The following is a 20853-nucleotide window of genomic DNA, read 5'->3' on the forward strand; positions in this document are numbered from 1 at the left end:
GCATCCTGTAATTGACTCAAGTACATGTAAAAATACCGGGTTGAAACTGTTGAATAATCTCGTGGCAAATTAAGGTGCTTGTGCAAATGGCTACAGGAATTTGTGGTAATGGGTTTTAATGGCACAATGAACTGTTGAATGAACAGTATCCTTTTTCAGCCCTGTTGTGTGACAGTTAATGTACATGTAATAGGATCCAATCTCAAATGTTTGGTAGCTTTTCAGTTTATCTAGGTACACTGTTTAATCTGATCAATTTAAACATTTGCAGGACAAGAATGCATTGCAACTAAGATTACCCATTAAAAAATAGGAATTGATTGATCTTTCATATTTATGGCAAGTGATTTATTTTGGAAAGATGTCATTGAATGAGTATTGGTAAAAATGGAGATGTAGCCATAAATCTGCTCTGTTGCTATCTGAGCTGATGTTTATGCTAATATTTAAAATTATTTTGCTGAGTGAAACCTACTGAATGTGGTCAGAGCTATGGAGATGAGTAAATATTCGATTAACAGATTATGAAGATTAGCTTTATTAGTCACATTGAAACGTACATGTGACAAATCAAATCGGCAGAGTTTGTGCAGGGCATCCCACAAGTATCACCATGCTTTAGGTGCCAACATAGCATGCTCACAGCTCACTAACCCTAACTGTACATGAAACCGCCTTTTACTGGGTGTCTCTGGAAATGTGGCTCGTTAGCCCTTTGCTAACAGCCATTGGATTCCACGGTGAGAACACTCCTTTCTTTGGCTTTGTACGTCTAGGGAGTAAATGACTTTGGTCCCACTAAATCCGTGGGGTTGGGGTGTCTCGCCCAGCCAGACCCCAGTTTGTGTGAATGCTGTGTGATCGACTGCCCTGCAATAGCCAGTCAGCATGAGGTAACAGATTGCACACTGCATGCAGTTATATTTGTGAGCGTTAGCATAACCAAAGAATTTGGAAAGAAAAGAGAGAAAAAACACCAGGGCCTATTTTAATTGAACAGTCAGATGTGCACAGTTTGGAGCTCAAATCTTCCAAAAGCCATATTCACTGATCGTCGGTAGACCTCTGTGCCTGGGCTCCATTGAATCATGTTTCCCCACCGGATTGAATCCTACGGCTGGTTCTCTCCAGCTTCTTCTTCCCTCTTCATCTGCCACCAAACCGAGATAAAGACCCACCACCGTTGTCAGTCACAAAACTGCTTCCCCAGCCTTTCCTAGAACCTTTTCCCTGTTTCACTCTCCTGACTGGAGGGCTCATATTCCTTAGCATCCCTTACCTCTAACATTAACCCAAACACTGCTACAGAAAGACCATTACATGAAATACCCTGCAACATTATCATAAAGCCTAGGTATCTACAGCACATTACAGCCCTTCGGCCCACAATGTTGTGCCGGCCATATAACCTACTTTAGAAACTGCCTAGAATTTCCCTACCGCATAGCCATCTATTTTTCTAAGCTTCAAAAGCAGTAAAACCTCTACCAGGACGAAACACTCTTTCCCCTCTCCCCTCCCCCTCCCCCCCCACCGACCAAAATAATCTTGTCCTCATGACTTGAAATAATTCATCATCCCCTCATTAATAAGTTTTCAAAGGAACCTCGTGACATAAGAACCTCCAATCCATTTGTAGATGGTAGTGACATATCTCACTAGTGGAATAGGTGCAACACTCTCTACTCCCTGTGCGACATAGGCCAGCCTATCTAGGGGTTTTCTGACTCTTTGAAGCCTCCTTATCCCATCATTTACTACTTCGGTTTTGGGCACTCTCTGGGATCGTTCCTTTCTGCATGGAGAGGCCTCTCCCTGCCCATTACTCGTGCCTTCTGGCAACTTGGGTCCTCCTGTCACTTGGCTGAGCTCAGCTTCACTCCCAGTTACCCTAGAGCCTAGTTTCCCTTCGTTGTCCAGCCGCAAGCCTGTTTGTCCACTGCTAGTCCCTCCTGTTTCATCCGCATCAGGGTGGGAAGGTTTGGGAATCTCCATCAATTATTGGGGAGTTTGCATAGGGTAGCTTATACCATACCTCCATTTCTTCATCCTCTGACTCCGTACTATATTCAGTGTCCCTTCCATTCTTTTCCACTGCTTGTCCTTCTGTTTTCCTGTGTTGCCGCAGAGTCCTCTTACTAGGTGTAGGGTCCACGTGACGCTCTGGATCAACATGCGCCTCTCATCCTGGAGGTAGAAGTTGGTGGTGACGGAGAATCTTGGAAGGTCCATTCCCATCCTCTGGTTTCTCCTGGAAAACTGGTAGGTTTGGCATCTGACTCTCCACTATGTGAGGCATAACCATCCAGTGGTCAGCCAATTTATGCTTCCATTGTAGCCCCAAATTCTTTAAGAGAACTCTGGCTCCAGTCATCAGTTGGGAGGACCTAATCTTTTTATCATATCTCCTTTTATTTCCTTGATTCTGCTTGGTAGCAGAGACCTCTGCTGGTTCATTAGGCTTTTGCACTTCCCTTCTCATGTCAGGCACATACTTCAGATAGCTCTTCTGTGGCAAATCTTCCCCACCAGTCCCAAAACAAAGGTCAACAGGCAATCTTCCTTCGCGCCCAAATATCAAATAATATGGCGAGTGTCCTGTAGCTTCATTCTGTGTACAGTTGTAGCAGTGGACCAGATGCCCAATATACTGACTCCATTTGTTCTTGCTGATCTCCAGGGTTCCAAGCATGTCTAGTGTAGCCCCCCGGCCAACCTTGGTCGCTTGGCTCGCTGTCGTCCAGGGAAACAGCCCTTGGCCCCGCCAAACTGGGTAATTAGTTTGTGTGGATGCTGTGTGATGTACCCCACCCTGCCCAAACAACAGACAATACACCCGATACGATTAAATGGTTTACGGTTTATAGATATTGCTGGAACTATATAATTAATAGAGAATAAAATATAAAAGGAAAATAAAAGGCGCCGCACTTATCAAAGTTCAATCTCTTCGTGCACAAACAGTTGGAGCTCAGGACCCTTCTTCTTCACCCTGCGACCCCTCGGACCACCTCGACTGGCCGCCTGGGACCAACAACGGTGGTCGACCAGACGCTCCACACGAGTCTGTCTCCGTCTCCTCTCCTCACCCTGGACCTCGGACTCCTGCTCGAGGTCTGACCCCGTTGCGGACTCACAGCACCTGGTCCATCCTCTGTCTCTCTCTCCCGCCTTCTGCCCCAAAACCCCGTGCATACAATATCTTACAGACACACCAAAAGCATAACGACTATCCCAATTGGTTCGTAACACCTTCTTATCAGTAACGTGATCCAAACAAACTGCTAGCAGGAGGACTTTCTCAGCAGTTAACATAACAAAGAAGCCCTTTCAATTATAACATAACAAAGAAGCCATTTTAATTAGACTACGCAGTGACATATAAAAAAGAAACACCTTACACTTTCCCCCCACCAAATAAAGTCATGTCCTCATGACTTCTAAATAACTTGCCAACCAGTCCTACGGACACAGAAACCCATCCAGATACACACAGTGACATTGCTCCCCAAACATTGGACCTTTTGCTCGTCCACGGGCGCTACATAGGTCAACCTATCTGAGAGCTTTCTAATCCTCCGAGACCTCCGTACCCCCTCACCTAAACCCTAAAGGCTCAGACACTACTAGGGACAGCTCGGGCCTGCTTGCCAACTCCTCTCTCACTCAGGCCACCATTACAACTTGGAGCCCCTTGTCCTGTGTCCGGGGCCCCGCTTCTTTTCCTTCCTGGTCCTGCCGCAACTCAGACTGCCCACAGCCAGCCCTCCCCACTACACCTGACTCAGTGGGAGAAGGGCCAAAGGTCTCTTCCTCAATCACGGGGTAGTTAGCGAAAGGCAGCATGTACCACATGTCCAGCACATCATCCTTCAAATCTGTATTCTCGATCGGTAGCTGCTGTTTGCGTTTCTCCAAACTGAAACATTTAGCTGGGGCTACCCCTTCAGCCTCCTGCAGTCGAGACGCCAGCTTCAGGGACTCCTTCAACTCTCGCCACAGCCTCCGCAGTTCTGACTCAGGGTTCTTGGCCATCTCAATCTGGGACGCAGTTACCCCACCAGCTTCTTCCACCCTGACCTGAAAAGCAGCAGTTAAAGGATGTTCAGCCTCCAGTTTTTTCTTCTTGATGACGTCTTCCAGGTTAGCTTTCAGTTTTTCCACTTCATTTAAACTGTCGATAGTCATCTTCAGGTTCCTTTCAAGCATTCGCCTCCCTTTTCCGAGATCTGTCCTCCAGTTCTTCACCTCCTGGGGAGTGTAGTCAAAGTCCCCTCCCTGGGCTCTCGGTTTTCTGTTGGCCTTAGTCAGAACACTTCCTTGATCTTCCCCAACTGGTAAGTCTTCCAATCTTTTCTGGATCGACGTCTTGAGTTTCTGCTGATCCCTTCGAAGATGGGTCATTGTTTCTTCTCGCTGGATTAATTCATCAGTACATGACCGCAGTGTCGGCTCGGAATTCCGTTGCTCCTTCTCCACGTTGACGAGCGTGAATTCCAAGTCTGCAATGGTCGTCCCACAAGTGCGGCACTCAGTCTCCGGCCGGCATTTCTGAGCACTCAGTTCAGCAGTGCAAATCCCCTCTCTCCCCTGTGTCTCATTCAGATTGACGACCTGGGTTTCCACCCCCAGGTCCACCAACGTCTGTTCCAACACCAGGAAGTTCAACTGGTATGTCGGGTCATTTTTCTCACATTGCACCAAACTCCTCCGGCCAAAAACTCCTCCACATTTGATACTTCGCTTCTGTCGCCTGGGCTCAGCCACTCACCTCCCCTCATAGTCCCCCCAGGCGAATCCAAGCTCTAGGCGGTCATCCACATACGCCAAAACTCCATACACCTTCACTTCCCCCATGGTCTTCCTCATGTCCCGCGGGAAAGATGCAGGACTCCGGATATGCCCTTGGGCATCTTTACGGATCAGAAGAATCCTAGGGAACTAATAACAGCTGTCTTCGGCTCAACAGCCACGCTCCTTGGGATCTGGCAACATGCACTCCTCAGATCCAGCACATTAAACCACTTCGCATAATCCACACACACGGTGCCTACATCTTCCATGGCCCAGGGTCCAGTTGCCGCGACCTCTCTCTCACTGAGGTGTCTTCAGCAGTCAACTCCCCTCCCTCGTGGTAGTTCAGAGCGCCTACTAGGAGAGCCTCACCCTCAGCTACTTCCCCCAGGCCGTACCACAGCTGGGTCTCGTTTAAATTCGGTACCAGCTCAAGGCTGCTACACACGTCCTCAGAAGCAACTCGACACGCTGGGTGCCCAGACAATGCCCCATGAACTCCAGGGTCATTAACCAATCATCATCTTCTGGATAATTACTGGCACTGGTACCCAAAACCTCCGGTGCCCTTGCGGTTGTCAAGGGTAAATGCTTCAGACACTGGTTGTAAAATGAACTGTACAACAACTTGACCTGCGCCCCGGGGTTGAGGATAGCTTTAGCATTGCTCACCTCTATCTGTAATGACACCCTGGGGCGTGGTCCCTCTAAGCTTCAGGAATAGGGTCTTTTCCTTTCGGAAGTTCATTGGTACATTGCTGGGAACGTGCTTCCCCAGAGACCCCGAGCCGTTCCCCCCACTGGGCCTCCACTAAGTTTCCCGACACCTCTCTGATCAGCTGAACAACTGGGGGAGGGGCTGATCCCCTGAAATGATCCCCCTGGCACTGCAAGCAATTTAGCTGCCCTGCTAGCCAGAGAAGACACACTGAAAACTTTCCCCACTCTTTCAAATAACTGACAGCTGTCACTACGGTGTAAGTGAACCGGACAGCTCTAACAACGTCACCAGCCCGCCTACTTAAACTTTCAACCAAACTCTGTCGCTCTCCCTCAACCGAGCACTGCCACTCATCTAACAACTGAGAGATCCGCTTCGCCCACGTCACGCACGCCTCCACCCTTCTTGGGGTGGACACTATCCCAAATGCCAGGCGGAGCCTGCCAGAGCTAGAACATTTATTCGCAGACACTACCTCCAAATCAGACCACTCTTTCCTCTCTCTCCCAACAGCATGGTCAGCCCCGAGTCCCACCCCGAACTCATCAATGCTAGTCTGAACTCGAACAAAGACCTCACTCAACACGCATGCAGCAATAACCAGCAAATAACCTACAGAGACACACATTACTGATTTAAACCGGGCACCCACACAGCATACCAGTAGATCCAATCCCGGACAAAAGCCCACACAATGTAGCCCCCCGGCCAACCTCAGGGTTGCACGGCTCGCTGTCGTCTAGGGAGCAGCCCTCGGCCCCGCCATACTGGGTAATTAGTTTGTGTGGATACTGTGTGATGTACCCCACCCCGCCCAAATAACAGACAATTCGCCAGATACGATTAAATGATTTACAGTTTATAGATATTGCTGGAACTATATAATTAATAGAGAATAAAATATAAAAGGAAAATAAAAAGTGCCACACTTATCAAAGTTCAGTCTCTTTGTGCACAAAAAGTTGGAGCTCAGGACCCTTCTTCTTCATCCTGCGACCCCTCGGACCACCTCGACCGGCCGCCTGGGACCAACAACGGTGGTCGACCAGACGCTGCACACGAGTCCGTCTCCGTCTCCTTCTCTGACCCTGGACCTCGGACTCCTGCTCGGGGTCTGACCCCGTTAGCGGACTCACAGCACCTGGTCCATCCTCCGTTTCTCTCTGTCCCGCCTTCTGCCTCAAAACCCCGCGCATACAATATCTTACAGACACCAAAAGCATAACAACTATCCCAATCAGTTTGTAACACCTTATCAGTAACATGATCCAAACAAACTGCTAGCAGGAGGACTTTCTCAGCAGTTAACATAACAAAGAAGCCCTTTCAATTATAACATAAAGAAGCCATTTTAATTTTTCTACGCAGTGACATTTAAAAAAAAAAGAAACCCCTTACACTGGTAATGTCTGGTTGAACCTTGCGGGCTTGAGATCACCCTGAGGGTGATAAGACGTAGTCCTCGACTTCTTGACTCCAAGCATGTTCACTAACTCGTGTACGAGCCTACTGTCAAAAATCCCTTCCCTGATTGTTATGTATCTATCTGGGAAGGCCTTAATGAAAGAAATACTTCTCCCATAACCCTTTGGCGATGGTGGCCGCCCTCTGATCCATTGTAGGGAAGGCATATTTGGTGTAATGATCAGTAACCCCCAAAGGGCCTCAATCATCATGAAGTGATTTCAATACAATCCTCAGATATCTTCTCAGGCAGAACCAATTGGGAGTGCCCAGGCCTGTCTGGAGGAGATGTGACCTGGTATAGAACCTGGTTCCTCAACTCCAGTTTGTTCCATTCTCTCAGCAGTAGAGATACGGCAGGGTGTTTCATTTTTTCAGCTTGGGCCCTCCACAACAGCTGACCAAATGGTACCTATATGGGGCAACATTTCAAACTGAAACAATCCAAGTGGAAGTATGAATGCTGTCTTCACTTTGTCAGCCTCACTCATGGGTATCTGATAATACCCACTCCTTAGGGCCAGTAAACTGAACCGCTTAGGTCCAGTCAGGCAGGCCAGAGTGTTCTCGATCCTCAGAAGAGTGTATTGGTCGGGAACTGTGCATCAGTTCAGAGTCCCGATAGTCAACACACATTCGTACCTTCCCATTCTTCTTCCTCACCACCACTATGGGGGATCCATAGGGACTCTGGGCAGTGATAGTCCCATCTTCCTTCAGCTTCTGCAGATGCTGTTGAACATTCTCTACCTCAGCGGGTACCAGTTGCTCAGATCTTTCTCTGAAAGGGGTGTCCTTTGTTACTTGGATGGTGTGGCAAGTACTCTTGGAACAACCCACATCAAACTCGTCAGCGGAAAAGACACCTTTGAACTTCAACATCTTCTCTGCCTATTTCCTCTTCCACCCTCCAGGTACCGGGGAGTCACCAAAGTTGAATGACTTGGCTGTCAACTTTCCCTTTCCAGGAGATGGTTTCTCTCCTGCTTGTCTCATCGAAACACTAGAAGCTTCACCCTTATCGACTGGGTCTGGACAAACAACACTAATGTATCAAGGACCTCAGCTACTCCCATCTCTGCGTCCGAAAACTCTAGCTTCAATGACAAGTAATCATCATGCGGGTTGCCGTCAGTACTAAGGCCCCAGACCTCTAGGGCTCTGAGTGGTGTCAATGGTAAATGCATCAAATACCAGTTGAAGAAAGATTTGTACGGCAGAGTAACCTGAGAATCTGTGTCAAGCATGGCTCTAGCATAAATACCCTCGATCTGTAGGGACACACTGGAGCTTGACCCCACTAAGCCTTCAGGAATAGGAGTTTTCACTTCAGTGTTTTCCTTGATAGATTGATTGGAACATGTTACCCTGAATCAACAGGCCTTTTCCTCACTGGGTCTCTCTGAAGTTTCCCAACTTCCCCTTCTGTTTCAGTGACTGTGGGCTCACTTTCCAAAAGTTTCCCCATCCTTCACAATCCCACCTGAAGAACCCATCCTCCCCACAGTTGTAACAGACGATACCAGCTGCTCCCTTTTTCAAGGGACCCCATTCAATAGCAGCCCTCTGCTTAGTGGGTCCGGCTCACTATAGGCTTTGTCATGCTTGGTGGCAGCACCCGCTGATAACATACGAGATACCACCGCTCTAAAATCTGCCACAAACTCCTGTAATACACCTGTTTGTGGGACATCAGGAGTCACTTTAGCTGCTACCGAGGACTGTACCCTGCTGATGGAGGCTTCCTGCTCTTCCATTGCATTTCCTCCTCTTTTACTTCTCTGATCAGCTCAAAATATGAGGGAGGGGTTCGTGTCTTACGAGACATTCGGATGCTGAAAGTGATCATGTCCTGTGACTGTGAGCCCTTCGCCACTTGGCCCATCCTTAACTGATTCACCTCAGCCATCTGGATGGCCCCTCTATGCCGCAAGCAATGCAGCTGTCCCTCTAACTGAAAAATGTAGGCAGAAAGTTTCTCACCCTTCTTTTGAAGCATGTTCTTAAACCCCGTCATGAGCTCCATTGGGCTTCCTGTCGTGCCAAAAACATTTTCTGGCGCTTGCATGTAGTCCGCAGAAGTAGCTAAGGTGTTCCCTACCTTTAAGGACCTCACGACTTCTGCAGCTGGACCTTTTAGACTCTACCAGTTGCTGCCTTTTCACATTACCAGAGCATTGTCACTCATCCAGTATCTGAAAGGTCTGCTCCACCCTAGTCTCATATTCCTCCTCCTCCTCTGGAGTGGGCTTCACTCCTGAGAACATCTTCAGCCTACGATAACATTGACTCTCTGCTGGTGCACTTTGCTATTTATCCGCCAGGGATGTAAGGGCTGATACCAACTCAGAATCTTCGCCCTTCTCTGGAGAACTCAACAAGCCTTTCCACATCAGACTACTCCTTTTACTCGCTCTGCAGAATCGAGAACAACTTGACTTTAAAGTCTGCACCGTCAGGTACGGGAAACTCGGGTTCCAATTTGGCACGCTTGCCTACACTCCACACTTCTCTGAAAATATGGGAAATCACACAGCGTCCAACGAATTCAATCTCAGACAATATCCTCACGATGAAACCCCCTGTTACTGGGTGTCTCTGGAAATGTGACTTGTTAGCCCCTCGCTGACAGCCACTGGATTCTGCAGTAAGAACCCACCTTTCTCTGGCTTTGTACATCTAGAGAATATATGACTTTGATCTTGCCAAATCCATGGGGTTGGGATGTCTCACCCACCCAGAACCTGGTTTGTGTGAATGCTGTGCAATGCAATGCCCTGCAATAGCCAATCAATATGAAATAACAGATTGCACACTGCATATGATTATAAAGAAGTATATTTGTGAATGCTAAATTAACCAAAGAGTTTGGAAAGAAAAGGAAAAAAACACAAGGGCCCATTTTTATTAAAGAGTCAAATTTGCCCAGGTTAGAGCTTAAATCTTCCAAAAGCCATATTCACTGATCCCGCCTGGGTTCCATTGAATCGCACTTCCCCACCGGATCGAATCCTATGACCATTTCTCTTCAGCGTCTTCTCTCTTCATCTCTGTCAAACAAAGATCCACCACTGGTGTCAGTCACAAAACTGTTCCCCCAGCCTTCTCTGGAACCTTCTCCCGTTCCACTATCTTGATTGAAGGACCCACATTCCTAAGCATCCCTTATCTCCGACAGTAACCCAAATATTGCTTCTTCAGAAAGACCATTACATGAAATATCCTGTGACATTAGCAGTAAAACCTTTACCAAGGCATTACATACATTTTTAGAATGTGGGAGGAAACCCACACAGTCACGGGGAGAATATACAAACTCCTTATAGATAGCGATAGAAATTAAACCCTGATCTTGCAGATGGTGCTGAAAAGTGTTGTGCTAGCCCCTAACATTCTTATGTTTATTTTGGGTTATATGAGAAGAATGGACAACTGGCCAATGATACAGCTGCTAGTGGGAAGTCACAGGAACAACACCTTATATTCTGTCTGGGTAGCCTCCAACCTGATGGCATGAACATTGACTTCTCTAACTTCCGTTAATGCCCCACCACCCCTTCGTACCCCATCCATTTATTTATTTATTATATTTTTTCTCTCTCCTTTTTCTCCCTCTTTCCCTCTCACTGTACTCCTTGCCCATCCTCTGGGCTCCACCCCCCCCCTTTCTCCCTTGGCCTCCTGTCCGTCCCATGATCCTCTCATATCCCTTTTGCCAATCAACTTTCCAGCTCTTAGCTCCATCCCTTCCCCCTTCTGTCTTCTCCTATCATTTCGGATCTTCCCCTCCCCCTCCCACTTTCAAATCTCTTACTATCTCTTCTGTCAGTTAGTCCTGACGAAGGGTCTCGGCCTGAAACGTTGACTGTACCTCTTCCTATAGATGCTGCCTGGCCTGCTGCGTTCATCAGCAATTTTTATGTGTGTTGCTTGAAATTCCAGCATCTGCAGATTTTGTCGTGTTTGTATTTCATTTGCCTCTTTCTTGCCTATTCTCCTAATCTGTCTGTCCTTCTGCAGCCTTCCTGTTTCCTCAACACTACCTGCCACTCCACCAATCTTGGTATCATCTGCAAACTTTGCAAAAAACTCATCTATTCCAACATCTAAATGATTTATATGAAGTATAAAAAGAAGTGGTTCCAACACTGACCCCTGGGGAACACCACTAATCACTGGCAGCCAACCAGAAAAGGATCCTTTTATTTCCACTCGCTGCCTCCTACCAGTAAGCCAATATTCTAACCATGCCAGTAACTTTCCTATAATATCTGGGTGGTAAGCAGCTTCATGGGTGGCACCTTGTCAAATGGGCCTTCTGAAAATCCGAATATACGATATCCATCTGCGTCCCCTTTATCTATTCTACTTGTAATCTCCTCAAAGAATTCCAACAGGTTTGTCAAGCAAGATTTTCCCTAAGGATACCATACTGACTTTGTCCTATCTTGTCCTGTGTATCAATTGACTCCAACATCTTCTCAACCAATGAGGTCAGGCTACCTGGTCTATAATTTTTGCTGTCTCCCTCCTTTCTTAAAGAGTGGAGTGACATTTGCAATTTTCCAGTCTTCTGGCACCATGCCAGAGTCCAATGATTTTTGAAAGATCATTACTAATGCTTCCACAAACTTTACCACTACCTCTATCAGAACTCTAGGGTGCAGTTCATCTAGTGTAGGTGACTTGTGTATCCTTAGGTCTTTCGGCTTTTTGAGCACCTTCTCCCTTGTAACAGTAACTGCACTCACTTCTCTTCCCTCGTACCCTTCAACATCTGGCACAGTGTTAGTGTCTTTCACAGTGAAAACTGATGCAAAATACTCATTTTGTTCATCTGGCATCTCCTTGGCCCCCATTATTATTTCTCCAGCTTCATTTTCTAGCTGTGCTATAACCACTCTCGTCTCTTTTATTTTTTACATACTTGGAAAAAACTTTTACTATCCACTTTGATATTGTTTGCTAGTTTGCCTTCATATTTCATCTTTTCCCCGCAATGATTCTTTTAGTTGCTGTCTGCAGGGTTTTAAAAACTTCCCAATCTTCTGTCTTCCCACTAAGTCTTGCTTTGTTTATGCTCTTTCTTTTGCTTGTGGGAGGAACTGGATAAGAAAGGCAGAGGGAGAGCAGTTTACATGAAATTGAAGAATTTAATGTTTATACATTTGTTGTGGACTACTCATGTGGAATATGAGGTGCTGCTTTTCTAGTTTGTATTTAGCCTCACCCTGGGAACCTGGGAACATATATGACAATGTGGGAATAGGGAGGGTACTAGCCAGCAGTCAGGGTGAGTGCATGCAGGTGCTCATTACCAAATCCATGTTTAGTCTCATCACTGTGGCAGAGTCCATATTGAGTGCACTGGATGCAATTAGCAAGATCAGGAGATGGATGTCAATGTTTGCCTCACCTGGAATGACTGTTTGGGGCCTTGGATAGTGTTGAGAGGGGAGATGTGGGGATAGGTAAACATGACCTTATCTATGTTCTCTGGCTCCATACACAGATTGCCATTTTGATGCCTAATGCACCATTCTTATCATTTATTCTGGGAATTGCATCCCTACTCCTCCTAGGGTTGCAGGGTAACAGTCCTGTGGAGGAAGAGGGATGGGTGGATCCTTCAGTTTGGATTCCATTCATCTAGAGCTACAGTGGATATGGTGTTTACTATGTGAAACTGCAGGGAACATTACAAGCCGTGAGAAAACTTTCTCTTTATCAATTGGGGAGGGGGTTGGGACTGGGACTGTGGGATACCTTTCTTAAATTTGGCTATTTTCAGAAAATAGTTCCCATCTTTAGCCGGCTGGTGGTATAGTGGCATCAGCGCCGGACTTTGGAGCGAAGGTTCCCGAGTTCGAATCCAGCTGGCTCCCTTGCACGCTTTCCATCCGTGCTGGGTTGAGCGTCGAGCTAGCAAAGTAAAAATAAGAAAGCCTGCTTTTAAAAAAAAATGCTGTTACGACGGCGTCCCGATGACTCCACTCGGAGTTAAGGGCTTTCTATTCTATTCTAGTTCCCATCTTTGTTGCTCCATAAGACCATACAACCCTAATGCGAAGTAGCCTACAGCGGAAGCAATCTCAGTGAAGACTCTTGTTACCCAACACTTCCCTCAATGTTAAACCTTGTCTCCAATGAACTCTACACGAGGGGAATGATGAACCTTAAAAATGAAATGAAAAACTGATCTACCCACAGGGGCTATGCACCAGTGCCAAAATCACCGAATCTTCATTAGTTGAGCTGCATTGTGTGCATGCTTTAGAAGCTGAACTCCAAAATGTGATCATTTAGTTCTCTGAAGCATACAAGAGAATGGGCCTTGTACTCAAAATCTGCAGTTCATCAGCCCTTTAGCAAAGTCTCCTTTTTACACCACATTGCCCTTTGAAAATCAAGGTTCCTGGCGAGACCTTGAAAGTATCCGTACTGGGAGCCACCTTGTGAAGGCAGTGATGATGTTTCCCAGTCCCTTCAATGTGTCAGTATGTCCTTTGGTTGAATTCAGGAAAAGGTTATTTGAAAATCAAGGTCTAATACAAAACTCCCAGACTCCAGTTATCCCTGCTCTTCTATATGCCGATGAGACCTGGACTCTGGCATCTTGACACATTGGAAAATTGCTGCTTATGGTGTGTCTGCAAATTCACTGGAAATATAAATGAGTCAAAACCAGGGCTGTCTCACCAGTGAATATCTCCACCATTGAAACCCTTGTTACAGCTGGTGACCTATTTTTTGCAGGTCACATTGAATCACCAGCAATAGATTCTCAAAACAGATATAATTCTGTTCAAAGCTCTATCAATGGAAGTAATTACCTGGTGATCATAGAAACAATGCAAGGATGTGATTTTGTTTTTGAACTGAAGAATTGCAACATCCGCTTGATGCCTGGGATCCTCTGGTCCATGGCTGTTGAAGTGGAGATGGTTAGGGTGCATTTGGGAATGCTTTTGAAATCCCCACATCCATGGATTGGAAGCACTCAGAATCCCTCTGATGAATTGATTGCCCATTCTGCAATTAGAACCTGAGTTCTAGATTGCATGTTATCTCCAATGTCACAACTGTCATTTATAGCCTCGGATATATGAATCAGGAATAAAATTTCTTCAGAGCAAATCCATCTTTGTGTAAGTTTCCTGACTCCATGAATTGATAATTTCTTATCATTGCCATTTTGTATATTAGGAGTTTAATAAAACTACTTTTGTGTACATTTGCTCAGTTGTGAAATCTTAATTTGCAACTAACTTCCTTGACGATTCAGTAATAATGTAATTCAATTTGTTTGTCAGTAAGTAATCACTTTGTTAATTACAAGTGTTATTTTGTAGTTTTGCCACTGTTATGGTTACTCTGCTGCTTTTCAGCAGGGGGCAGCAGAGACTAAACAGCCACTGTGTTATAACAAAATGTTTGTATTCTACTGAATTAAAAGTCATCAGGCCAGAGTTGCTGTCAGAGCAAAGTTCACAATTGCCACTGATGGATATTTCATATGAAACATTTTGTTGTTTCAATGCAAGTTGTGAAAGCCTTGTCACTTATGTGGTCTAGAAAAAAGCCCACCTCAGAAGTAGCTAAAAACTGTTAGTTCGCGACACTATATTCCAGATTTTTTGATTAAGAACTGCTGGGTTCTATGTATGTTTTTGAATACCCTTTATATATAGGAGCATTCAGGTGCACTTAAAAATTACAATTTTAGAACTTTTTTTATATTTCATCTTTCAATCAAAAATAGAAAAGCACATTTAATTCCAAGAATGTACTGTAATTGTCTTGTAGATGTACTTCTCTTCACAAATACTCTTCATTTAAATGAGTGGATTCATTTTTCCTGCACTAGTTTAAAAGAGCAGGCTTCCCTAAGTGTTTGGAGACTCAGTCTGCCGGCTATGATAAACATGAACCTTTGTTTTCTCATCTACCTTATCCTGGCCCTTTCACCTTTATTTTCTATTGGCACTGCATTTTCTCTGTAATTGTAACATGTTCTCAATTCTGTTACTGTTCTTCCCTTTGTATTGTCTCAATGTACTTGTATTTTGAAATGATTGGTATGAATGATGTGCAAAACAAAGTTTTCCACTCTATCCACATACATGTGATAGTAAACCAATTACGAACTAACCTAGATATTTCTTTTGTGTGTTCATTAGAAAACCCTTCTGAGTTGAGATTAGTAATATAGGAGAGTCCTGGTGTTTAAAAAATAATCAGAAACGCGTTTATTATCACTGACGTTTGTCATGAAATTTGTTGTTTTCTGGCAGCAGTTCAGTGCATGCTTAACAAATTACTGTAAGTTACAACAGAAAATAAATCGTGCAGAGGAGGAATATGAGGTGGTCATGGACAATTCAGAAATCTGATAAGAGGTGGTGAAGCTGTTACTAAGACATTGCTTGTGGGTTTTTGGGCTCCTGATGATAGTAGTCTAAGCTGGTGGTTCTCAATGTGGACCATGTGGCGGTTCCCCCTCCTTCCCCCCACCCCAGGTCCATGCTGGATTTTGTAGGTTTCTGAATGGTCCTTGACACTAAAACATTATTCCTCTTTTGCATTATTCATAGATTCATTTATTTGTAACTTAAGGTAATCTTTATATCTTGCATTGCACTGTACTGTTGCTACAAAATAACAAATTTTGCAACGTATATCAGTAATAATAAACATGATTCTGAGATGAAAATTTCCATTTATGTCTGTGTAATTTTGACGTTCTCATACTCAAAAGGCACCTGGAAGCTGAACCTTTGTGGCGGGTTCTTAAGAAGCGAGGTGGTGAGAGGTTGGGTGGAGGAGGTGTCTGTGTTTGGGGGGGGGGTGGGTTTGTGGGAATGCAGAGCTTGAGTTTGCAACCATGTCAGTCATAATGTTATTGACTGGTAGAAGGGCCTGGAGCAGAGTGGTCTTTGCTTTGTATGTGAAACCAGTGGCAGGGGGGCTGGGAGGTAGGGTTATCACTGCTGTTTTGGTTGATGGTGCAGGTGAATCTGAGGGAAGTGAAGTCTGAGATGTTGAATGTGATGATTCTTCCTTTGAATTTCTGGGTGTTAGAACAAGGCTTAAAAAGGTTGATGGATATTTGAATAGCTAGCTAATTATCCATTTTAAGACAGCTGCTCAGAACAAAATGCAGTAGTTCAGCTATAGCATGCATTTTTTATAATTTGAATTGTTTGTAATATGATTGGTGTTATTAGGGAGCAATATTTGCTTTATGAGGACTGCATTCTATATCAGTGCTTTAAGGGCAAATGCTGTAATGTGACGTTAATACAACTTCATCTAATGCTGCACTCCATTTTGGGATTGCTGCTTTTGAGAAAGTAACATCTATCAATATGGCAGAATGACTTGGAAAATCTCACTGTGTTTGTTAGGCTGTTTTTATGGTGGTGAGGTGTCATTGACTTTTGAGCCTCTGGTTAAAAATCCATCAGATTGTCATTTATGAGCATTTTGCCATGGGCTTCCATATAATCCCGGTCTGTTTCATCAAACCCAGCTTCCTCTGCTATGGTCCAAGTGACCATGTTGTCTTTCTGGCGATTTCATAGAACTATAAAGTTGTGCTGTATTTATTGCCTACAATTTCTCTGGTTCTTAAAATCTAATGACTATATTTGACTTGCAATAGTCAATCAATATCCATACCAATTTTAAAATAAAATTAACTTTTATTCTTAAAGTTAATTAATTGAATTTTTAATTTAATGTGTTCCAATTTTTATTTTTTCTGTACAAAATATATTACGAATTTAGTTCTTGGCTTGCTGTCTGTAAACAGTCCTCAATCTGATTGGTTGCTTGAATGAAAGATTTATAAATTTAAATCCATAGTAGTCCGAGAGAGTGTGTGTGCAGACTGATAGGGTAGTTAAGAAGGCATATGGCACTTTTTGCTTTTATTAGCTAAGACAGAGTTCAAGAGGCAGGAAGTTATGTTGAAATATTTAAAATTATGGTTTAGAAAAATCAGTGTTGCATTCATTTCTGGTTGCTCCTTTATACGAAGGATGTGGAGGCTTTGGAGAGGGCGCAGAAGAGGTTACCAGGATGCTGTCTGGATTAAATGGCATGTGCTATGCAAAATTAGGATTTCTTTGGGGCAGTGGATACTGAGGCAAAACCTGATAGAAATTCCTAAGTTTATGAGAGACATAGAGTAGACATCTGGTGTCTTTTACCCGGCACAGAGACTGGTGGATGTCAAAGGCAATTCCAAGTGTGATAGTGGAGATAAAGAGGAGCAAGACAGTTAAGAGGCCCTCAGATAGGCACATGAATATGCAGAGAATGGTGAGTATGGACCATGTGTAAGTAGAAGAGATAAGTTCAGGTGGGTGTTTGGTTAGGCACAACATTGTGGGCTGAAAGGCCTGTTTCTGTTCTGTTCTATTTGATAATACTGCGGTTCCAGGGCCTGGCGGATAACAGTAACCTACAGTGGGAGAGGTAAAGTCCACACTAGAAATTGTGCACAAATTTCTTTGGGATAGATGCCAGTGCTTTGTCAGTAATAGAAAAATGCAAGCTATCAAATAGTGGTTCCTGTGCATTTTATAAACAAGAGTATCTATGTGGAAAAATTAAATTAATTACAATGCAGCAATGTTGACTTCATCAAAGGCTGTGCGTTCAAGTGTTAATATACAGACAATCCAAGCAAATAATGAGCAAATAATTCACACTCCCTTTTGTCACGGATATTTGCATCTGCTTAATAAAGTATTCTTGAGATGATTACTTACTGTTTATTTTGCCAATATGGTCTGTAAGTTTTGTTCTATTTCCTTATGCTTTCTCATGCAGGTCTGCTCGATCAATTAGAGAAAATTGCTTCATCTGGGTATTTGTGAATAATTGTGAAACAGGCTCTGAGTGAGGTAAGTTAATTGAGGAGTGAGTTCATTTAAGCTGCTGTTCAATAATTTAGTTTGTTTATTTTTATTTGGAGAGAGAGCATGGTAACAGGCCCAGTGAGCCTATGTGACTAATTTACCTACCAACTCTCATGTCCTTGGAATTTGTGAGGAAACCTACACTGTGATGGGGAAAATGTACAAACTTATTACAGTGGTGGAATTGAACCTGGGTCACTGGCACTGTAATAGCTAGTGTTACAAAAACCGCTACACTACCATGTCATCCAATAATGTTGAATTTGAAGCTGTGTGGGCTAGTAGCTATGCAGTTTGAGGATCAACCTTCCAACTGTGAAATAGTAGTGGAGATACATATGTATAGAACTGAACTTTGCTGACACTGGACTTGGTACTGATGCTTGATTGCTTTTCATCTTAGTGGCCCATAGTTGGCCATTGTTTTAAAAGGGCTGTTTGCCCTGAAGTTGAGATGATTTTACTTGTCCTTCTGGTATGATGGGTGGAACTGCTGTGGATCAAAATACTAATGTGGAGCAGATTGGCACTTTGGCTCACAAGGGTGACAGAGTCTAATTTTTGGCATATTGGAAGTAGTAGTAGTGTCAGGCATGAGAATATTTTGAACTTATGACATTAAAAGGAAGATCTGGATAAATGGTTAGATGACTTTATTAAATTACTTTTAACTGTAAAATTCAAATAGAACAGGGTCTTGTTTATTTTCATAAACTAGTGGTTAACCCAAATCTGCATATTTTGAAAGTGTTCATTTTTTTTTGCCAGGTTCTCTATGGATATCAATTGTGCTAGCACAGTTGTCCTGCAGGCTTTGACCCAGGCTACCAGCCAAGACACAGCTATTTTGAAGCCAGCCGAGGAGCGGTTAAAACAGTGGGAGACCCAGCCTGGTTTCTATTCAGCATTGCTGGTGGGTTCTAATCTGTTAATTTAAAAATAGCTGAAGCTAACCACTACTTCATTCTTATCATACTCCCCCCATCACCTTTTCCCTGGTCTGGGACATCACACAGAATTATAAGGTCCAATGACATGCAATACATTAGATTAGATTAGATTATGAGACATTCAATCCTCGTTTATTGTCATTTAGAAATGCATGCATTAAAAAATGATACAACGTTCCTCCAGAATGATATCACAGGAAAACACAGGACAAACCAAGACTAAAACTGAGAAAACCACATAATTATAACATATAGTTACAACAGTGCAAAGCAATACCATAATTTGATAAAGAACAGACCATGTGCATGGTAAAATAAAGTCTCAGAGTCCCGATAGACTCATATCTCACGCAGGCAGCAGAAAGGAGGAACTCTCCCCGCCATGAACCTCCAAGTCGCCGCCAACTTGCCGATGCAGCACCATTGGAAACACCCGACCGCACCAGACTCTGAGTACGTCCGAAAACTTCAAGTCTCCGACCAGCCTCTCCGAGCTCCATCCTCTGCCGAGCGCTTCGACCCCGCCCCAGCCGCCGAGCAACAAGCAAAGCTGAGGACTCGGGGCCTTCCCCTCCGTAGATTCTGGACCACACAGTAGCAGCAGAAGCGAAGCAGGCATTTCAGAAGTTTCACCAGATGTTCCTCTGTGCTCTCACGTCCGCCTCCATCAAATCAGGATTGTGCACAGCACCCTACTTGACAAATAACAGAATAACAGACATCACCACCGTAGTGGCCTCTGCGAGCTGCGTCGCATCGCCATCTTCATCTTCCCTTAAGTAATTATAATAGTGTCTGAAGAGATAATGATATTGTGACAGAGCAGGTCTTCCTCCTTCCTCCTTCCCCCACCTGCAAGTAGCTCCGTAATTTTTATTATCCATGTCTGGCAGATATATTTCTTAAGTTCATGTATAAAATATTATTGAAACATACTTGATACGTAAATGTTTGCAGTTAATAACATTGAAAGAATAATGTATTTGGCAATTTTACTCTTTTAAAGGTATTGTAAGGTTATTGTGTGAAGATGTCAAATCTGTGCGATCTCTGTAAGAAAACAGGTGAACATATCCAATCAATGTCTTTTCAACAGGACATCAACTTCCATTTATATACTGCAATTAATATTGTGTAAAGCATCTTAAGGTACATCACAGAAGCCTTATTAAATGAAAATTGAAGTTGAGATGGTCAGTTAGTTGACCAAAGCCTGGGTGAGTCTTAGGAGGAGAACAATTACAGACTTGCAAAGGCTTTTAGAAAAAAGGATGTCTGCAAAAGGCATCTGAAGCTTGCCAACATCAATGTGAACAATTGGGAAGACAAAGCAGACAGCCGGGCTGCCTGTCTGGCAGTTCAAAAAAGTGTGCAAAGAGCAGTAAATATCCGCATCAACGAGCTGGCTGCCAATGGAGCTCAACGAAAGGAGAGGGCTGCTACAATCAGATGCCTGTATCTTCCTTCACCTGCAGTCAGTGTGGAAGAGACTGTCACTCCAGAGTGGGACTCTTCAGCCACTCGAGGAAGTGCACCACCATGAGCTGACTTTTCCCATGTGCTACTCACCCTCTTTTGAGACAGAAGGATGCCTATACCAAAAAAAGAAAAGCAAGAGCTACATGGCACCAGAGCTGTTAGTGGTGTAATAATTTAATTTTGGAGGTGAGCTGGTGTTGTAATAGGAAGAATACTGGAATCAAGGATGATTATTGGGTGAGAGGAAACTGCGAGAGGATGTTAAGATCATGGACGAATGTGAAAACAAGATTCAGAACTAGAAAGTCAGTGGTATTCCTCAACTAGAGCTAATGTATTTCAGCAAATACAGTGATGTACGTGTGAATTGCACTGCATGTGTTTTAAGCATTGCACAATAGAGTAAGGAAGGTTGTCCATGAAGGTAATGGTAACAAGAATGTTCAGCGGTAACAAAAAATTTATTTGAATCTCAGTTAAATTCAGGGATGGCAGTATCTGTTAATGTTGCAAAGCT

General features: G+C 44.1%; 1 protein-coding gene across 4 annotated transcripts in view; it reads left to right on the plus strand.

Moving 5' to 3' along the window:
* Positions 1-20853, plus strand: part of ipo11 (importin 11) — a 430673-nt gene that overhangs the window by 21850 nt on the left and 387970 nt on the right. For all 4 annotated transcript variants that reach the window (XM_063042993.1, XM_063042997.1, XM_063042994.1 and 1 more), the window contains exons 2-3: positions 17819-17892; positions 18676-18820. In XM_063042993.1, the coding sequence (XP_062899063.1) occupies positions 18683-18820 (138 nt within the window). In that variant the 5' untranslated portion in view covers positions 17819-17892; positions 18676-18682. The remainder of the gene's footprint in view (positions 1-17818; positions 17893-18675; positions 18821-20853) is intronic.

Source organism: Mobula hypostoma, chromosome 3 (assembly GCF_963921235.1).
Source record: "Mobula hypostoma chromosome 3, sMobHyp1.1, whole genome shotgun sequence".
Lineage (NCBI taxonomy): Eukaryota > Metazoa > Chordata > Chondrichthyes > Myliobatiformes > Myliobatidae > Mobula > Mobula hypostoma.